This window comes from Saccopteryx bilineata, chromosome 1, assembly GCF_036850765.1.
Source record: "Saccopteryx bilineata isolate mSacBil1 chromosome 1, mSacBil1_pri_phased_curated, whole genome shotgun sequence".
In the NCBI taxonomy this organism is placed as follows: domain Eukaryota; kingdom Metazoa; phylum Chordata; class Mammalia; order Chiroptera; family Emballonuridae; genus Saccopteryx; species Saccopteryx bilineata.
The window spans coordinates 207,101,532-207,117,841 of record NC_089490.1 but is presented as its reverse complement, the minus strand read 5'-3'; the positions used below and the strand labels follow the sequence as shown (position 1 = coordinate 207,117,841).

General features: G+C 41.1%; 1 protein-coding gene across 5 annotated transcripts; it reads left to right on the top strand.

The window, feature by feature from the left end:
• The first annotated feature begins 45 nt into the window (after positions 1-45).
• Positions 46-15,961, top strand: LARP7 (La ribonucleoprotein 7, transcriptional regulator). Of its 5 annotated transcripts, none has more exons than XM_066234454.1 (13): positions 46-234; positions 4,332-4,535; positions 4,995-5,095; positions 5,173-5,256; positions 5,357-5,521; positions 5,621-5,714; positions 5,796-6,146; positions 6,218-6,362; positions 7,875-8,026; positions 9,142-9,263; positions 12,151-12,310; positions 12,532-12,623; positions 15,638-15,961. In XM_066234454.1, exons 2-13 carry the CDS (start codon positions 4,334-4,336, stop codon positions 15,716-15,718), a joined length of 1,749 nt encoding a protein of 582 aa, XP_066090551.1. In that variant the 5' UTR covers positions 46-234; positions 4,332-4,333; the 3' UTR covers positions 15,719-15,961. The 5 variants fall into 5 exon arrangements, with proteins under 5 accessions (XP_066090551.1, XP_066090524.1, XP_066090541.1 ...); XM_066234427.1 differs by having other exon boundaries at positions 47-229; positions 5,793-6,146; XM_066234444.1 differs by having other exon boundaries at positions 47-234; positions 5,793-6,146; positions 9,145-9,263.
• The last annotated feature ends 349 nt before the right edge of the window (positions 15,962-16,310 follow it).

Below are 16,310 nucleotides of genomic sequence, written 5' to 3'. Positions count from 1 at the left end.
CTCGGAAGCCCCGCCCCCAAACGCACGCCGAAGAACGTAGCGACGGCGCCGCGCCTCGGCAAGTCTTTCGGAGGCGTCCTCGAGAGCCGCGTCGCCCCTCCTATGACGCGAATGCATCCGCGACTCTGAGACCCGGGAGACGGAAGACGCTCTGGAACGCCGCCTTGGGCCTGTGTTTTAGGACTTCAACAGAGCAGGTTGCCGTGGACTACAGGGCCGCTCCAGTGGGGTGAGGTCAGCGCGCCCCGCCCCCCGACCGCGCCAGTGCGCACGCGCGGGAGCGAGCGCGGCGCCGAGGGACAGGGCGCGCGGAGCGGGAGTCGCACGGGAAGTTGCGCGACGCCGCGGATTTGAGCTTTGGCGCCTCGGGTGGCATAAGGGAGGGCCTGTGTCTTCCAAGGAAGGCACTTCCTTTCGCGGGGCCGAGTCCTCGTTGACATGATGCGGAGCGCGGGCAGGGGGCGCTCCCGCACGCGCGTGGTGGCCGGGCGGCCGCGGACCGGGGCGTGTCCGGCCCCAGGTGCCGCAGAGGCGGCGGCGGCGGCGCGCGTGCGCTGTGCCCGGCACCGTGCCGCTCAGCCTCCGCCCGCTGCTCCTCGGAAACGCCGCGAAAACCGGGGCCGAGCGTCCGTGGGGAAACGCACGCAAATGTCGAGACATCAGGAAGGCTTGTGAGCCTTTGCAGTGGCGGAGAAAGAAACCCCGGGCGTCCTGCCCCGTGTCCGGCCAGGGTGTCGGTGCCTGTCGTCCGGGGGCTGCCCTGCAGCCGGTGACTTGTAGGAAACGGCGGCCGTGGATGCAAATGGGCATCCAGCTAGGAATTCTGCAAGTGACTGCCCCACCCATGTCGCATCGGTTCCCAGATCGGTTTCATCCTTCCTCACTGCTTAGCTTTGCATGTCTGCTGTTCTAACTTGCCTTTGAACTGGTGGCTACCACTTAATTAGTTGCCTGGTTAATTACTTGAAAATCTCTGACACGTACTCATGTTATATTTGTACAAGACTTGTGATGTTACCTCTTCGTTAAGATGTATCGCTTAACAATTGCAGGGGACTCATAAGAATTATTGACACCCATATCAAAGGTCCTGGCCGTGGGCTTAGTAGGGTGCTGGGCGGAGTTGAGTTGCGCTGCCCCAGCTTCACTGAGCTTTGCCCAAATTACTCAGCCTGTGAGCCTCTAGCAAGTGGGGAGGGCTTAAACCACTGTGTGCACAGATAGGCGTTGTTACACAGTAACTCTTAGTCCTTGTTGAAAGCCCTTGTAGAAGCCAGTGAGATGTCACTGGTTCATTTAACAGTTTTTGAAAATGGATATTCTGTGACAAGATGATGCTAAGGAATTTCTCATGAAAGTTTTAACAATCAGGGTCACAGAATTAGGTGGGGGTTTTAGCGACACAGCTTAGGACAATTTATAAAGGGTTCCCACAGTCTAGGTACAGCAGTTGTGGGAAACACCGGATGGAGATTAGAGACATTGCAGAGGTCAGAGTGCTGGGACTTGAGAATAGATTGGGAAGTGATAAGTGATAATGGGTACATATTATTGAGTGTGTGTTATATAGCAACAACATGAAGTACTTTATATTATTTTGATTAATCTTCCCAAAAACCTGTGATGTAAATATGACTTTTATTCACATTTTACATAGCCCATAGCGAGATAAACTAACTTGCTCAAAATCCACACAGCTAGTAAATAGCATAAGTGATTAACTCAGTGGAATATAGACCTGTAAACAAGATGCAGGGTGAGAACAGACCTGCATAGGAAAGATCATGGCAGACCCACATTTTGCACCTGGGAAGAGGTTTTTTAACTTAATTCTCTAAGCCACAAAAATAATCCTTAGGAAAAGCAATGAAGGAGATTCTCTGGGTTGAGATATGAGGATGAGGGAAATAGTCTGGTTTCTGGGAAAGTTGTCACTGTCTGCTTATGCAGATCTGTCGCGACTGCCTCAGAGGGTGGTTTTGACCAGCAGAGGAATTGGGGAGCTGTTAGCGAGCCATCCCCAGGCCAGATGGAATAGAACCTTGTAAAGGCCACAGTAAGTAAAGACTTTGCATTTTATTCCGAGTATGATGAGAAATCTGGAGAGAATTGTGTGCAAAGGGTTGATGTGATCTGATTTACATACTATACTTAAGTGCTTATTCTGCCTGTTGTCTGGTAGACTGATGCTAATGGAGAAAGGCAGAGCAGGCTTTTGTCAGGATGCCCCTTGTGTAGGTCAGGCAAAGCAGTGCTGGCCTGGGCCAGGTGATTGGATGCTGGTGCATTTTCTGTGGGGTGTGGTAATTGGTATTTTCTGAGATGTGGAAAACTAAGCAAAAAATAAGTTTTTAAAATTTGAGAGTTTAAACAAGTAGAGCTGTTGGTCATTTAGACGGTTGGATATTGGAATGGGGGGCTAAGGGGAGAAGTCAAGGCTGGGGAATTGAGACTTGTGACACATCAGTGTGGAGTCAAGCAGCTTAAAGCCAGGACCCTCTGAAAGGACGTGTGTGTCAGAAGGGGGCCTGGACCTGAACGCAGTGCTGGGTGGCCCATAACAGTGGAGCGTGGTGGGAGGGTCCAGAGAAGGAAGTTGAAAACCCTCCTGGATCGCATATGAAGAGTCCTTGGTGGAGTTCTCACCTCAGATGCTGCTGTGAGGTCAGAGGGTTGGAGCTAATGACTCTTTGGGTTTCACCAGACTGGTGGGAGGGAGCCCAGTGTGGGTTCAGTGAGTGTCAGGTGAGGGATTGGCTTTGGCACTGAGGACACCTGATTGGTTGAGGGCTAGTTCTAATGTGGAGGTCCATTTCATGTGTCACACTAGCATCATGTAAATAAATACTTCCTTACCTGCCTACTTTGCTGATCAACTGAATCCTGTTCTAAAAGTGCCCAAATCCTCTTTGAAGCAGGCTCGGTGCCCTCTGTCACCGGAAGTGTAGCATCTGCTGCGGTGACAGGTTCTCAAAACTCAGCCACAAATAGGCTTTTCATCTAATGCTGTGTGCTGTACTGAGCCTTACAGGACACAGAAGGCAGTGGATACAGGGGGGCAGCCTTTTCAGTCTTATAGAGGCCTCCCCTTACCAGCCAGACATGGGTGGCTCCCAGACATAGACCCGAGTTTTAGGTCACCCTGGTGACAGCTTTAGCCCCAGCCCCCTTTGCTCTCCAATGAGTTATGTCATTCTGGTTGTGTAGGTCCAAGGCCTGCATGCCAGCTAATAGGGGCTGAAGAGACCAATTTAGCCCTTTCCAAGAAATGCTCCGAGACCGAGCTTATTCTCAGGCAGGCAGGCATCATCCAGGGCCCAGTGGTAAGCATGTGTTCACTTTGTGAATGTCCCTCTAGTGACTTAAGTGTAAGACAGAATTTGATGAATATTGAGTGATTCCCATGTGCTAGGGACTGGGGGTGGATGCAGCAGTAAATGATGCAGAAACCAGTTTTGTCCATCCTGCACTCTAGAATGAACATCTACGTCTTATGTACTGGAGGGGGTATGTGTAATGGGATAAGAGTGGGGAGACAGAAACCATTTTTGAGACCCATCAGAAGTGACATTGAACAAGACTGAGGGGGCAAGCAATGTCACCCTAGGGCAGTGATTTTCAACTTTTTTCATGACACAAACACACACTAATTATTACTAAGGTCAGTGCCCCTGACTAAATACAACCATTTTCATCTCATGGCACAAATAAATTAGTTACTAAGGAAGAGGTCAGGGCCCCTTTTTCTTTAGTAATTAGTTTATGAGTACGTGAGAAACAAAGGTTGAAAATCACCGCCCTAGGGGATGTTTCAGAGCTTCAGAAGCAACTACAAGACCTTAAGTTTGGCTGGAGTTTCGGGAGCAAAGGAGATCGGCTAAGAAGTTTGAAAGGAGGGGGTTGAGAATTGCTGCCTAGGAAATACTGGGATAATGACCTGAAAAGAAAGCATATTTCTAAGCTTACCTATTAAATTTGCTTATGAGCAGGAATTAACATTTTTAGAGATTATTCAGAAATGTAAAGGGCTTTTTTGAGGTCTTGAGATGAAATATTACATGTTGACAGTCTTAAAGTTGACACGCTAGGATAATCTGGCCCTGCAAGCAAGTTTAAAAGCTATGTTTTATTATCTATGAGGCAGGATATTCTATTCTAAAAGTTTAAATTAAAAGGCCAATGGGAAAAGTTAAAGAATCTTAAATGAACTACAGAGCAATGCAAGTTTACTGGGAAGTGTTAGGGCACTTGAGTCTAACATCCCTTCAGACAAAGGCAAATCTATATTTTTTTGGTTACCATACATAAATATTTACCTGTTTAATTCACAGGAATGGACACTGAAAGAGGAAAGCAAGAAATGGCAATGGAGGAGGAAAGCGCTGAAAATAAGAAAGAGGTAGAGAAGAAGAAGCGGTCTCGAGTTAAACAGGTGCTTGCAGATATCACTAAGCAAGTGGACTTCTGGTTTGGAGATGCAAATCTTCACAAGGATAGATTCCTTCGAGAGCAGATAGAAAAATCTAGAGATGGATGTAAGTTTGCCTGTATATAATGAAACTAGTTTTTATGTGTTCTGCTTTTGATTTACTAGCTTTTCCACTTGTGGAAATACTATGAAACCTCACCTTTAATTAGTGTATATACAGTGTATATAAAGTGCATTATGTGCTATATTTTCTAGGTGAGACATGCACACATTAGGCTTGAATTTTTTAAAATACTGTTATCACTTGAGGACTAACTTCAGACCAAAGCAGTTATTCCAAGATTATTCAGAAACCCAAAAGGCTACATAAATACACAGGGATAGATGCACATTTGTCTCCTTCTTGCTCAAAAAAATAAGTTCTTAAAAGACAGTGCATTTTATATACTTTTTATTAGTTTTAAAAGGGGGTAAATGTTAAGCAAAAAATACGGGATTTTTTTAGCCATGACTGCACCAGGGAACAGATTGTAATTTTTATATTCACTTCTACATTTTTCATTAGATGTTGATATATCACTTCTGGTGTCTTTTAACAAAATGAAAAAATTAACCACTGATGCCAAGTTAATAGCCAGAGCACTGAAAAGTTCAGCTGTTGTAGAGGTAAGCACTTTAGTGTATCAGGGTGTTTTTTTTTATCATAGTCATGTTAGATGATTAATTTGTGCGCACTTTCAAAGCTGGATTTAGAAGGCACAAGGGTCAGGCGAAAACAGCCTCTGGGGGAGAGACCAAAGGATGAAGATGAACGGACAGTGTATGTGGTAAGTCGCTGCCACCAGGCAAAGAATGAAGTTTAATACAAGTAAAAAACTGACCTTGAATACAAATTCTTACATACTTAATATTGCTAATTTATTATAGGAGTTACTTCCCAAAAATGTTAATCACAGCTGGATTGAAAGAGTATTTGGCAAATGTGGCAACGTTGTCTATATAAGCATACCACACTACAAGTCCACTGGAGATCCTAAAGGATTTGCCTTTGTGGAGTTTGAGACAAAAGAACAAGCAGCAAAAGCTATTGAGGTAGGCAGGTCCAGAACCTTTAAAGAGAAATTAAAAAAACAAAGAAAATTAGCAAGTAAATGACAGCAAACTTTTTTTTTTTTGCTTATTTCATTCCAGTTTCTTAACAACCCCCCAGAAGAAGCACCGAGGAAACCAGGGATATTTCCTAAAACAGTGAAAAACAAGCCCATCCCTGCCCTCAAAGTAGCTGGTAAGTTAGTAGTAGATGGGGAAACGTGGTAAGTGGGTATAGTTACTGTGGAGGGAGAACTAACGAGCATTGTTACAGAAGAAAAGAAGAAAAAGAAGAAGAAGAAGGGCCGGGTAAAGAAGGAAGACTGCGTCCAGACCAAAGAGGAGAGTGTGGACGCGGTCAAGGACAGCAGCGCCTGCCAAGTTAAGATGCCCAGGACCACGTCAGAGGGCTCTGAAGGGGAGGGCGCCGAACCCCAAAAGCCACCCTCAAAGAAGAAGAAAAAGCGGGCCAGGGCTGAAGGGGCCAGCTTACCTTCAGGGCGCGCGGGGAAGAGGAAGCGAGGCAGCTGCGAAGATGTGGGCTGCGCAGCTCCTAGGTCCAAAGTCAGGAAGATGGCCCGCAATGACAGCCTCACGAAAGCCTCAGAAACGTCCAGAGAAAACAAAGGTATTTATCACTTTAAGGTTAGGGCTTGATAAATCAATGCATCATTTCTTTAATTCTTATCTCTTAAAAAGATGTAGAAGTCTCCACAGAAGAGGAAAAGGAGACGGGAGATATAAAAGATGGATCACTCTTAAAAGCAAAAAGGAAACATAAGAAAAAGCACAAGGAGAGACACAGGATGGGAGAGGAGGTCATCCCACTGCGCGTCCTGGCCAAGTGAGTGGGTCGGTGGGTGGTGGCCCAGGCCGTCACCATTGCTAAAGTGCAATTCCAATGTGTGGAACAGAGTTGCATATTAGCAACAGTAACGGCCTGCTGCCCTGATCTGTGCACATGACGGAAGAGTAAAAAGCAACAACCACACTAAAACATGGAAGCACTTACTTCTATCTGTAGAGCAAATGCCTCCATGTTAAAGTAGTGGGCGTTCTTCAGTGCGATGGCAGGTCAGGTTGGTGCGCTTATTAACAACATGCAAACAAGACTTACCATCACCAAAACATGGAAGCACTTACTTTTCCAGTTCCAAAGCAAGTACATCCACGTTTAAGTGGTGGGGAGCCCATTCTTGGGAAATCCCGGGAACCTGATCTTGCTTTAGGGCTGTAAATTAAGTTTACATAATGTGTTGGGTTTGGGGATACCTCCATTGAAACATGGAAACACTCACTTTTACACAGCAAGTCCCCTTGTTTAAGCAAAAGGGGCTTCCCCGTGGCCTCAGGAAATAAAAAAGGTTCCCAGGTGGCAGCCAGAGGGGTAGTTGGGACTCACTTCTACTAAAACATGGAAGCACTTACTACTTAGGTCACAGAAAGCACTTCCAGGTTAAAGTGGAAGGGAGCCCACACACTCAAGAGGGAACCAGCAGGAGAAAGCAAAAGGCATACCTTCTGGGAGGACGCTCTTCACCTTCCTGGACAGCAGTTTTCCCGAAGTTCTGTTCTTGTCGGGAAGATTAAAGGGCAAGGACTTCAGGCTCCTGTATTTATAGGATCCTTAACTCTGAATTCCTTTTGCCTTTTTATCTCAGAGAATCATTAAGGGCCTTTTGTTATTCTAATGTCTCAGTTTTGGGGGAAGGTATGATCCTGGGTAGGTCTAGAGCCCTTTTTTTTTTTTTTTTTTTTTTTTTTTTTTTTTTTTTGAAGTATACAGATGTCAATGTTAACAGCTAAAACCATTACCACAAGCTCTCCTCCTTAAAAAACTCTCCTATCTGCTTGTTTGATGGTCTAGATTAGGGTTAACAATGAGCCCTTCTAGGGGCTGGCAGGGCCATTGTGTTTCTAGCTAGGGGAGCTCTTGCTGTGTGAAGAAGCTTCTCCATTTAAATGCATGTAAATAAGTTGCTTCCAGGGGGTGTTTTTTTCTTAGAAATTCTTTTCATTCAAGTAAATACTAAGGAATGTTACCTCTGAAATTGGAAGCAGTTTAACAAGTAATCTTTAAATTTCAATCTCATTTTTTCCCTCAGAGATATTACCAGTTAATTAATTTAAAACTTTTATTTTACAAAGGTCAAATAATTAGAGTATACTTCATAATTGAATCGGCAAATTAAAAACATTTAATACAAATGTTTGGTCCCTGGGGGATAGCTTCCCTTTGCTTGTTTGTGGACAGATTTAGAACTCTAGAAATAATCTGAGTGTCTCTTTAAATCACTGTGAGTGTATATATTTAATCATCTCATTTCTGATGTACTTTTTTTTTTTTTTATTACAGGAGTGAATGGATGGATTTGAAAAAAGAGTATTTAGCGCTGCAAAAAGCCAGTATGGCTTCTTTAAAAAAAACGATTTCCCAAATAAAATTGGAGTCAGAAATGGAAATAGACCCTAGAGCAATTAATAAGTCTGGATTGGAAGATGAGAAAAGTAAACAAAATATAATAGTGTTTCTAACCTTATATTGTACTTACGTTTCTTAGTTATTATAAGATAAACTTTGCTTTTTAGAAACTTAAACAGTAGTCATTAGAAAAATTATTTGGCAAGTTGTCCAGATGTGTTACTTATTCTTGATTTAAGAACATTTAAAGGGCTCATTTACAACTGTCTTTTCTAATCAGTTATTTAAATTTTCTTTAGCTGTCATTATTAGATTTAGTAAGGAGTGCCTAGTTTATGAATTCAGTTTATATACACAAAGATTATAATTTCTCACATAATTTCATGGCACAGTATTAACCACAGCAGAAGAAAAACAAGATTCTTGGGAACTCTTTTTAATATTAGGATATACTTTCAATTCCCATGATGAAATTTTCACAGCTTAATTATTATATAGAATGTTATTCCATGCCTGTTTCTCTATTAAATACTTTCTGCTATTTGGTTTAAGGAAAAATAGATTTTATAAATGATCTCCTAAAAGGAACAGTTTGTATTTATAGTAATAAAAGTTTTTGTATTTTATTTCATGGTAATCTGCAATAAGCAGTGTGACTGTCAGGGTGGCTTGTTTTGAGCCTAGCGGCTTATAACATAATAACTTTCTTTTTAATTTTTTTTATAAGCAGTCAGACAGACTCCCGCATGCGCCCGACCGGGATCCACCCGGCATGCCCACCAGGGGGCGATGCTCTGCCCGTCGGGGCATCGCTCTATTGCGACCAGAGCCACTCTAGTGCCTGGGGCAGAGGCCATGGAGCCATCCCCAGTGCCCAGGCCATCTTTTGCTCCAATGGAGCCTCGGCTGCTGGAGGGAAGGAGAGGAGGAGAGGTGGAGAAGCAGATGGGCGCCTCTCCTGTGTGCCCTGGCCGGGAATCGAACCCGGGACTTTTGCACGCCAGGCCAATGCTCTACCACTGAGCTTAACTGTCCAGGGCCTAATAACTTTCTTAATTCCATAAATTATGTTACAATTTAGTTTTAAATTAAGTAAATTAATTATCTAAAGCACCCTTAAAATGATGTTCTAAAGAGGGTTCCGACATTTTAGATGATGAAGTGTAAGAGTTGTTTCTGGTCTTTTCCTGCCCTGAATCAGCAGCAGACAGTGAGGAGTGCCGTCCCCAGCAGAAGGCTGCTGCGGCAGGGCCCCGGTTTGTGAGTGGCGTGATCGTTAAGATCACCAGCCCGGAGCCTCTGCCTCGCAGGCAACAAGTCAAGGTGAGGCCGCACAGTCCCGACGGCACTTGTCCCTCTTTCCTCCTTAAGAGTCTCCCCTGCATGGAAGTGTTTGGAATGTGGAAAACTAAGCAGATCAAGTTAGAATTTGGTAAAGAACTTGTGGAGTTTGATTCCATAGTGATTCTCAGTTTGAAGCAGCAGCTGGAGAGGACACCTCACTGGCTCCCCTTTGCTGTGAGCACAGGGACTTGCTTCTGTGGGAGAACTGCAGCTCCTGTGGTGATGGGGCCCTAATGGTTGGGGGGTGGGGTAAGGACACCCCCCTGCTGCTACTTTACCTAAAGGCTGGACCCAGTCAGATGCTTTCCCAACAGTCTGTGTAGGGGACTTCCTTTGTTTTCAAAGAGAAATGGATTTTAGAAAAATAGTGCCAAAAATTTTAGAGGATTAATCAACATTAGAGTTGGTCTGGAGTTATTTTAAAATCATCATCATCTGCTGTTGTCAGTATTTGGAGCAAACTAGATAATTTGTCATTTGTTTTCATTAGCACTCCACTTTCAATAGATACCTAAAAGTTTTTTTACCTAAAAAATTCAAAACTATTTTGGAATAAAAGAAATAACATGTATATATCTTTTCTTAGCATGTATTTAATTTCTTTTTGTCTTTAATGAAGCCTCTAGGGAATTGAAATATTTTTCCTTAAAAAAATTGCAGGGTGCTTTGGAAAAAAGACCCTTTTTAAATTTTATATTTACTTTTATTTATTTTTTTTTGGTATTTGCATCCTATGAGTGTTTTAAAAATCTAAAAAAGTTACAGAAAACCGTAGAGTATTTTGAAAGAGCACAGAAGTTCTGTGTGCATGTACATCTGTGTCCAGAACTCTATGTAATTTACATCGCAAATACTGTTTAAGAATCTTCTTTTTTCACTTTCCTAATTTATCTAACACAGCCTCTATGCACCAGTACAGCAGTATTTCTCTTACTGGCACATTCTTTTGTGAGGCAGTACCATACATTATTTACCCTTAGCTTGTCACTCAGTTAGGTGACATGTTTTTTAAACGCTGTATTCTGTAACATAGCCAGTATATTTAAATTTTTTATACTGACGTTCCACGTAATGTAGCTATTGTTTTGGTTTTGTGTCCTCACACCAGCCACATTTTAATGTGCACAACTGTTGAGGTTGCTCACTGTGATCATGTGTAAGCACTCTTCCTCCGAAACTACCTGAAATTCTGTAGCTGTCACTAACACGTACGTTTAGACTCTCCTTTTGATGTGGAAGAGGGATTTGGTCAGTCCCAAATTGATATTACCAGCTTGCAGTATTGTAGCAATATAGAATTTCACATTAAGAGGTATAAAGTTGAGGATGTAAATGCTGTTGTGGTTGGTTAGAGGATTTAATAGAAAAATTACTCAAGAGTTCTGTGGAGTGACTGACATTGATTTATATTCATTACAAATTCTTCATTTTTATCACCATAATCATAAAATAACTATTAATGAGGTTCTTAGTCACTTAGAGTTTGCTGGAACAAAACTTAGCTGTAAGGGTGGGCCGGCAGTTGTTGACTTGATCAGTATGATTGCTAGGCTGACTGTCATTCTAAGAAGGATTTGCAGTCCAAAATTGCCCAACATTATAATGGATATTTAGTAAATACTTTTTGAATGGTAGTAATCACTCACATAAATCAATCACAGAACTGTACTGTCAATGAATAGTCAAATTTTATCAACTTTAAACTTTTTGTTGCTTTGTGTCTAATTTAGTACTATTATATAGTTGAAGAAATGGGAGAATTGATGAGAATGTTCCTTTTCCCCCCCATTGAATTAACATTCATTAATGCCTCCTTTCTGAAAGGCAGAATGGTTAATTAAGTATTGGGAGGTGTTAAGACTTTAGTCCCTGGCTTCTACAGACTCACAGGTTTTTACATACTTATTATTCCTTATCAACTAATAAATTATTCTTATTCTATGATGAAACAATATCTCCAGGTGTTTCTCAGTTCTGTCTGTAATTCAGACTTTAAAAATCCAACATCTAAGAGTAACCTAAATTAATTGTGTTTTGAAATTTTGGGTCAAAACTAAAGGAGACAGGATGCCCAAGGAGCATTTTTTGTTTGGGAATCTCCAGTAAATTCTTTATCTTTATGAAATAACATTGATAAATTAAGAATTAGTGTAACATTCCTGCATAATTGAATTGTATTTATGGGAGATCTGGCTGTGAAAAATGATTCTCAGAATGCAGGAATCTTGTTAATTTGCCCTCACAGCAGGCTTGACAGGGCAGACTTCCTTGCTTTGGGGGACCACAACTTGCTTAGGAGAGGTTGCTTAGGTATTTTATCCAAAAGTAAGAGCTTTTGAACTATATTCTCAAAGATCCACTCAGGAACCTAGATTTTTTGTAGGTTAACTGAAACTTTTTTGCATGAGTTGTTATAAAAAAAAAAGAAAGCTGACTGTTTTTTACGTGTATTTTAATATACACGTGATACGTGATTTTGTATACAATGAGGGGACCCAAACCTTCTCCCCAATCCACTGCGGGCTTTTTCTTTGTTTTTGACTCTGTTCCTTGTTCTCGCGGCACCCAGACCTGCGGCACTCCTGTGCATTCTGCTCTACAACTTGGTTGTCCTTATGCATTGTTTCCATCCAACTGATCTTAAAGATATGGTTGAATAAAATAAAGTTACGATCAAAATTGATGTTATATTGGTTCTCAAGTGTGTCCATGTCAGTTTTTAAGAGCATTTGTATATATTTTAGAAGAAATGTTAGATGTAGAATTGTTACTTCTCATTCTAAGCTTCGTATGGCATAACAAGCACATTCTGACAGCATTTGTTATGACACGTCTGTGTTTATGTTGTCTGTAAACTCTGCTGCAGGACACTTTGGCCGCAGTCTCAGATGTGGTTTATGTCGATTTGCTAGAAGGAGATACAGAATGCCATGTGAGATTTAAGTCTCCTGAGGAAGCTCTAGCAATAATGAACGCACATGCGGAGATGAAAAAGAAGCACTGCTGGAAACTCGAGATTCTTTCTGGTAAAACTTCGTGGGATCTTCCTTTCTAACAATTGTGTGTGGGGTGTTTATGTTATGTTTCCTCAGTTTGGCTAATGTAACCAGTATTGTTTTTGGACTCTTACATACAGTAGCATTGGCTCTAATCTGACAGCTGTTCCAGTTCTGTGGAATGTCATGCCTGCAGCTGTTTCTTCATGCGTACCCGTTTGTCCAGTGACCAGTGTTTTGTTTGTCTTTAGGTGACCACGAACAGAGGTATTGGCAGAAGATTTTGGTCGACAGACAGGCCAAACTGAATCAGCCTCGCGAGAAGAAAAGAGGCACTGAGAAGGTAATCTGTTCATCTTGTTTGGTTTTGGGTTTGGTTGTTTTAGTTTTTTGTGGTGTTCTTTTTATTTTTAGGAGGGCTGAACTTTTTTCAGAGGCTGGCTTCTAGAAGGAATGTAGTCCTGAAATAAGCTTGGCTTGCTGTGCAGACAGAGATGTACGTGGTGTGCACTGTACATTTGGTTAGATTAAGAGGGAATTCTTTGTCTCTAGATGGTGAAGTACACGAAATTAGAATTATTTTCCCCACAGGATTTTTCTCTTTCTCCTTTCTTTTAAACTACCGGTGCAGCTTAAACAGTCTTGATCTGTCGCTGCTGTGTTTTTAATCAGGTGGTAAATGATTACTGAAACATTGTCTTACCGGTAAAGACTCTGTATATTTAGTGTGGCTTTTAAGGATTTGAGCATTGGGAGATAAGACTGAGAGGCTGTATGCGCGTGATGTTCCTGAGAGCAGTGATAAGCATCATAGCCTTTTTCCTCGGAGTCAACAAGTGATCTCAACAAGTTTATACGTTAAATAATTTGAAGCAAGCTTCTCTTTCAGTAATTTTAAGTGACATTGAGTAATTTATTAAGTCATCGTTTCTACTGAGCTGTCAGGTTTATTATTTAAAACAAACTATACATATGAAGATTAGTGCATCTTAAAGTGCTTAGAACAAAATAGGGCACTTAAATAACTAAATGTTAACAAAATTTAAAATGTATTGTATATTGTAAAAGTCATAAAAACCTATAAAGATGTTCAGTCTTTCATCATTGTTTAACAGTTAAAAAGTCATACTTCCTGTATTCTAGGTTGGTTTGGATTCATATTTATACAATCTTTTTTAACTGAAAAATTAAGGCATTTTTTTTTTATTAGCCGTACATTACTTGCATTCATTGGAATTTAAGATGATTTGGGGGGAGGTTTCCTACTGTTCTTTGTTAATTCTGTTTCCCCAAATGCAGAATTTGCTTAGGTGGGAGGCTTCCTTCCTTCCTGAGGACTCTGTGAGGTGTTAATTTGAAAGCCTGCTTGAGGTTATTTAAATGTTAAAATCATTAATCCAGAACTCTGCACTGAAATTAAATCCTTTTGTTAAGTAATACTTATCTTTTAATTGGTGTGTAATTTTATTTAAATTTTTATAAAACTAGGAACTAGTAATTTTGATGCCGTTTTTTGTAGATTTGAGGCAGGGAAGTAAACATTGGTTAGGGAGTTTAATACTTTTGGTGGGGAGCAGTGAACAGCTTTGCCATTGAGTCACGGAGCTCTGTTGTTGACCTCATTCACCTGCTGCACCTTTAGGGTTGTCAGCACATCCCAGCTCAAGTTAGAGCTTTTGTCATGAAATGAAAAAAGGAGACACACAAAGTAGATACTGTCCAGGCTTTTAGAGGAGAGGGGTCGATCATGATTAGTCTGTCACCTGGCCTTTTTGTGAGTTATTTAGTTCATGCTTTTGAGTCCACTGGTGCCGGCCTCTCACTGAGGATGCAGCTACAGTGGACGGCGGACTCAGGGGTGGCAGTGCTGTGCAGGAAATCTGAGGAAGCGGTAGTTTCACATCAGACATGTTTGGGGAGTTGGCTGGGGCCTCATGAAAGGGAGTCGGCAGTCAGACAGAGGTGCAGCTTTCTAAGCCTGGGACAGAAGTGCAGAGGTCTTCCGGGAGAGGGCTGGAGGCTGGGAACTTCATAGTGATGGAGGGCTTAGCAGCCAGAAGACAGACATAGACCCCATGACGGCACACAGGGTCTGTAACCGAGTGACAGGTAGGCCCCGGTTCTTAGTTGTCATGGCACCCATCACAGAGGTGCTGGGGACAGGTTTCTAAGTCCAGGTCGCTTTATACAGAATTAAAGGACATTAAAGGAATGGGTAAAGAAAATTTTTACTTTCTACATATACTTAAATCTAAAAATCAAGTACGGGTAAATTGAGATCTCCCAAAAGATCATCAATATGCTTTAAAGATCTGCCCACAGGGTCTCTCTTGCTCTTGCTGGATTTAGGTGTGCCCATTGCCATGAGCACCTGACCCAATTAGGTAGCAGACCGCTGGAGACAAATGAGACTTCTCTCTCTTTTTTAGCTAAAACATTTTCAATATTTTTTTCTATCAAAGTGGGTTTTTTTTCCTACACCTTACTGATATGTCAGCTATTCAGTAGGTAAAGGAAGAAATCCTAAAATTTGTGAAGAGTGTGTGATTATGACAGTTTTCACTTCTTGACTCACTTCACCGAGGAATATAGGCTTTTGGATTATCCTAAAAGTGCTTTCCTGCCAACGGCCACATGTCACCAGACACTTTAAAGAAACTAAGTTAGTGATTACTCATTAGAATCTGTATTTTAATGAGAATAAGATTTTCGTTTCTTCCAAAGCAAAAGAAAACATTTAAAATACTTCTACCAAGATATCTTTTAGAATATTTGGATGTTTTAAATGGTCTTTTTTATTTCCACATAATTTTATGCCTTCTTTGAAAATACCCAAGTGTTTGTACTCTGGTGTAATAAGTATTCTCAGTAGCAGATCATATTTGGGATATTTTAATTTTTACATTTGTAAGCCTTTGGGGAGCACTCAGCCTGTCTCCTTCCAGTAATTCACGAATTCTCAAGCACAATACAGTTACTAACCACCAGCATGTAAGAAATGTCCTGGTGGTTAAGACTGGAGCCCAGGGGGGTAGGAGATAGCTCACAGGTGGGGGTCCTGCTCCTAGAAGGTAAGAGGAATTACTTGCATGGAGCATGGCTATTTTTATTTAAAAAATTTTTAGTAATCTGGAACTAAAGTGGGAGGATTTTAGGTAATGTAAAGATTTAATACCTATTGTGCTTAGTAAACCATAATCTATACACAGTTTTTTCTGTGATTGATTTGACTTGAGTCTTCCTCTTCCCTTTTGGAAAATATTTTATTCAAGCTGAAGGTTGTAAATTTTTCTAGTCATAATTATCTTTTTGTTTTAGGTATGCAGTACATTCTAATTTACTATTTCTCTCCCGTAGTTAATCACCAAAGCTGAGAAGATTAGACTTGCAAAGACTCAACTAGCAAGTAAACATATCAGGTTTTCTGAGTATGATTGAAAGAAATTTTCATTGACCTCGAACGATTTCACTGGATGCTTGAGTGATTAAGAAATCCACTTTATTAGGCCAGTAATGCATAAGGATTGTTTTTCTTTAAAAACCTCATACATTTACTTAAAAGAACTTGTAAGTAAGTTTTTTTTCTAGAGATAAGAAATTGTATACCCCAGTTTTCCAGTAAACATTTTGTTTGTTGAAATTATGTTATAAACATTGATCTCAAAGCAATTTAGTAAATAAATGTTTTGAACATATTAATTTTGTTGTTTTTATATTTCTAAATCACATTTCCAGAAAAAAATTAGTACAACAGAAATATATAGATTATTTTTAAAAAATGTTTGACTCTCAGTGATGCATTATTACTTTGCAACTCAGATATCCTGGTATCTCTCCAGGTTGGTTTATACAGAGACCTACCTGTGTGACCTTCTGTTCTGTATACTGCACTCTGCCTGTCTTGAGTTTTCAGTGAACAGAGCAGAATAACTGTGTCCAATTAAAATGTTAGATTTTAAGGTACTGAGTTCGTATTCCATAAAGAAAGACAAAATAAGATGTGCTAAATGCTGTGAGCACAGGGTGGGGA

What these genes read in the sequence shown, in the direction of transcription:
- LARP7 (XM_066234427.1), top strand. Translation starts at nt 4,334, where the DNA reads ATGGACACTGAAAGAGGAAAGCAAGAAATGGCAATGGAGGAGGAAAGC. An exon ending in AGAAAAATCTAGAGATGGAT is followed by an intron (nt 4,536 to 4,994) that starts GTAAGTTTGCCT and finishes ATTTTTCATTAG; the next exon opens with ATGTTGATATATCACTTCTG. An exon ending in AGAAAAGAGGCACTGAGAAG is followed by an intron (nt 12,624 to 15,637) that starts GTAATCTGTTCA and finishes TCTCTCCCGTAG; the next exon opens with TTAATCACCAAAGCTGAGAA.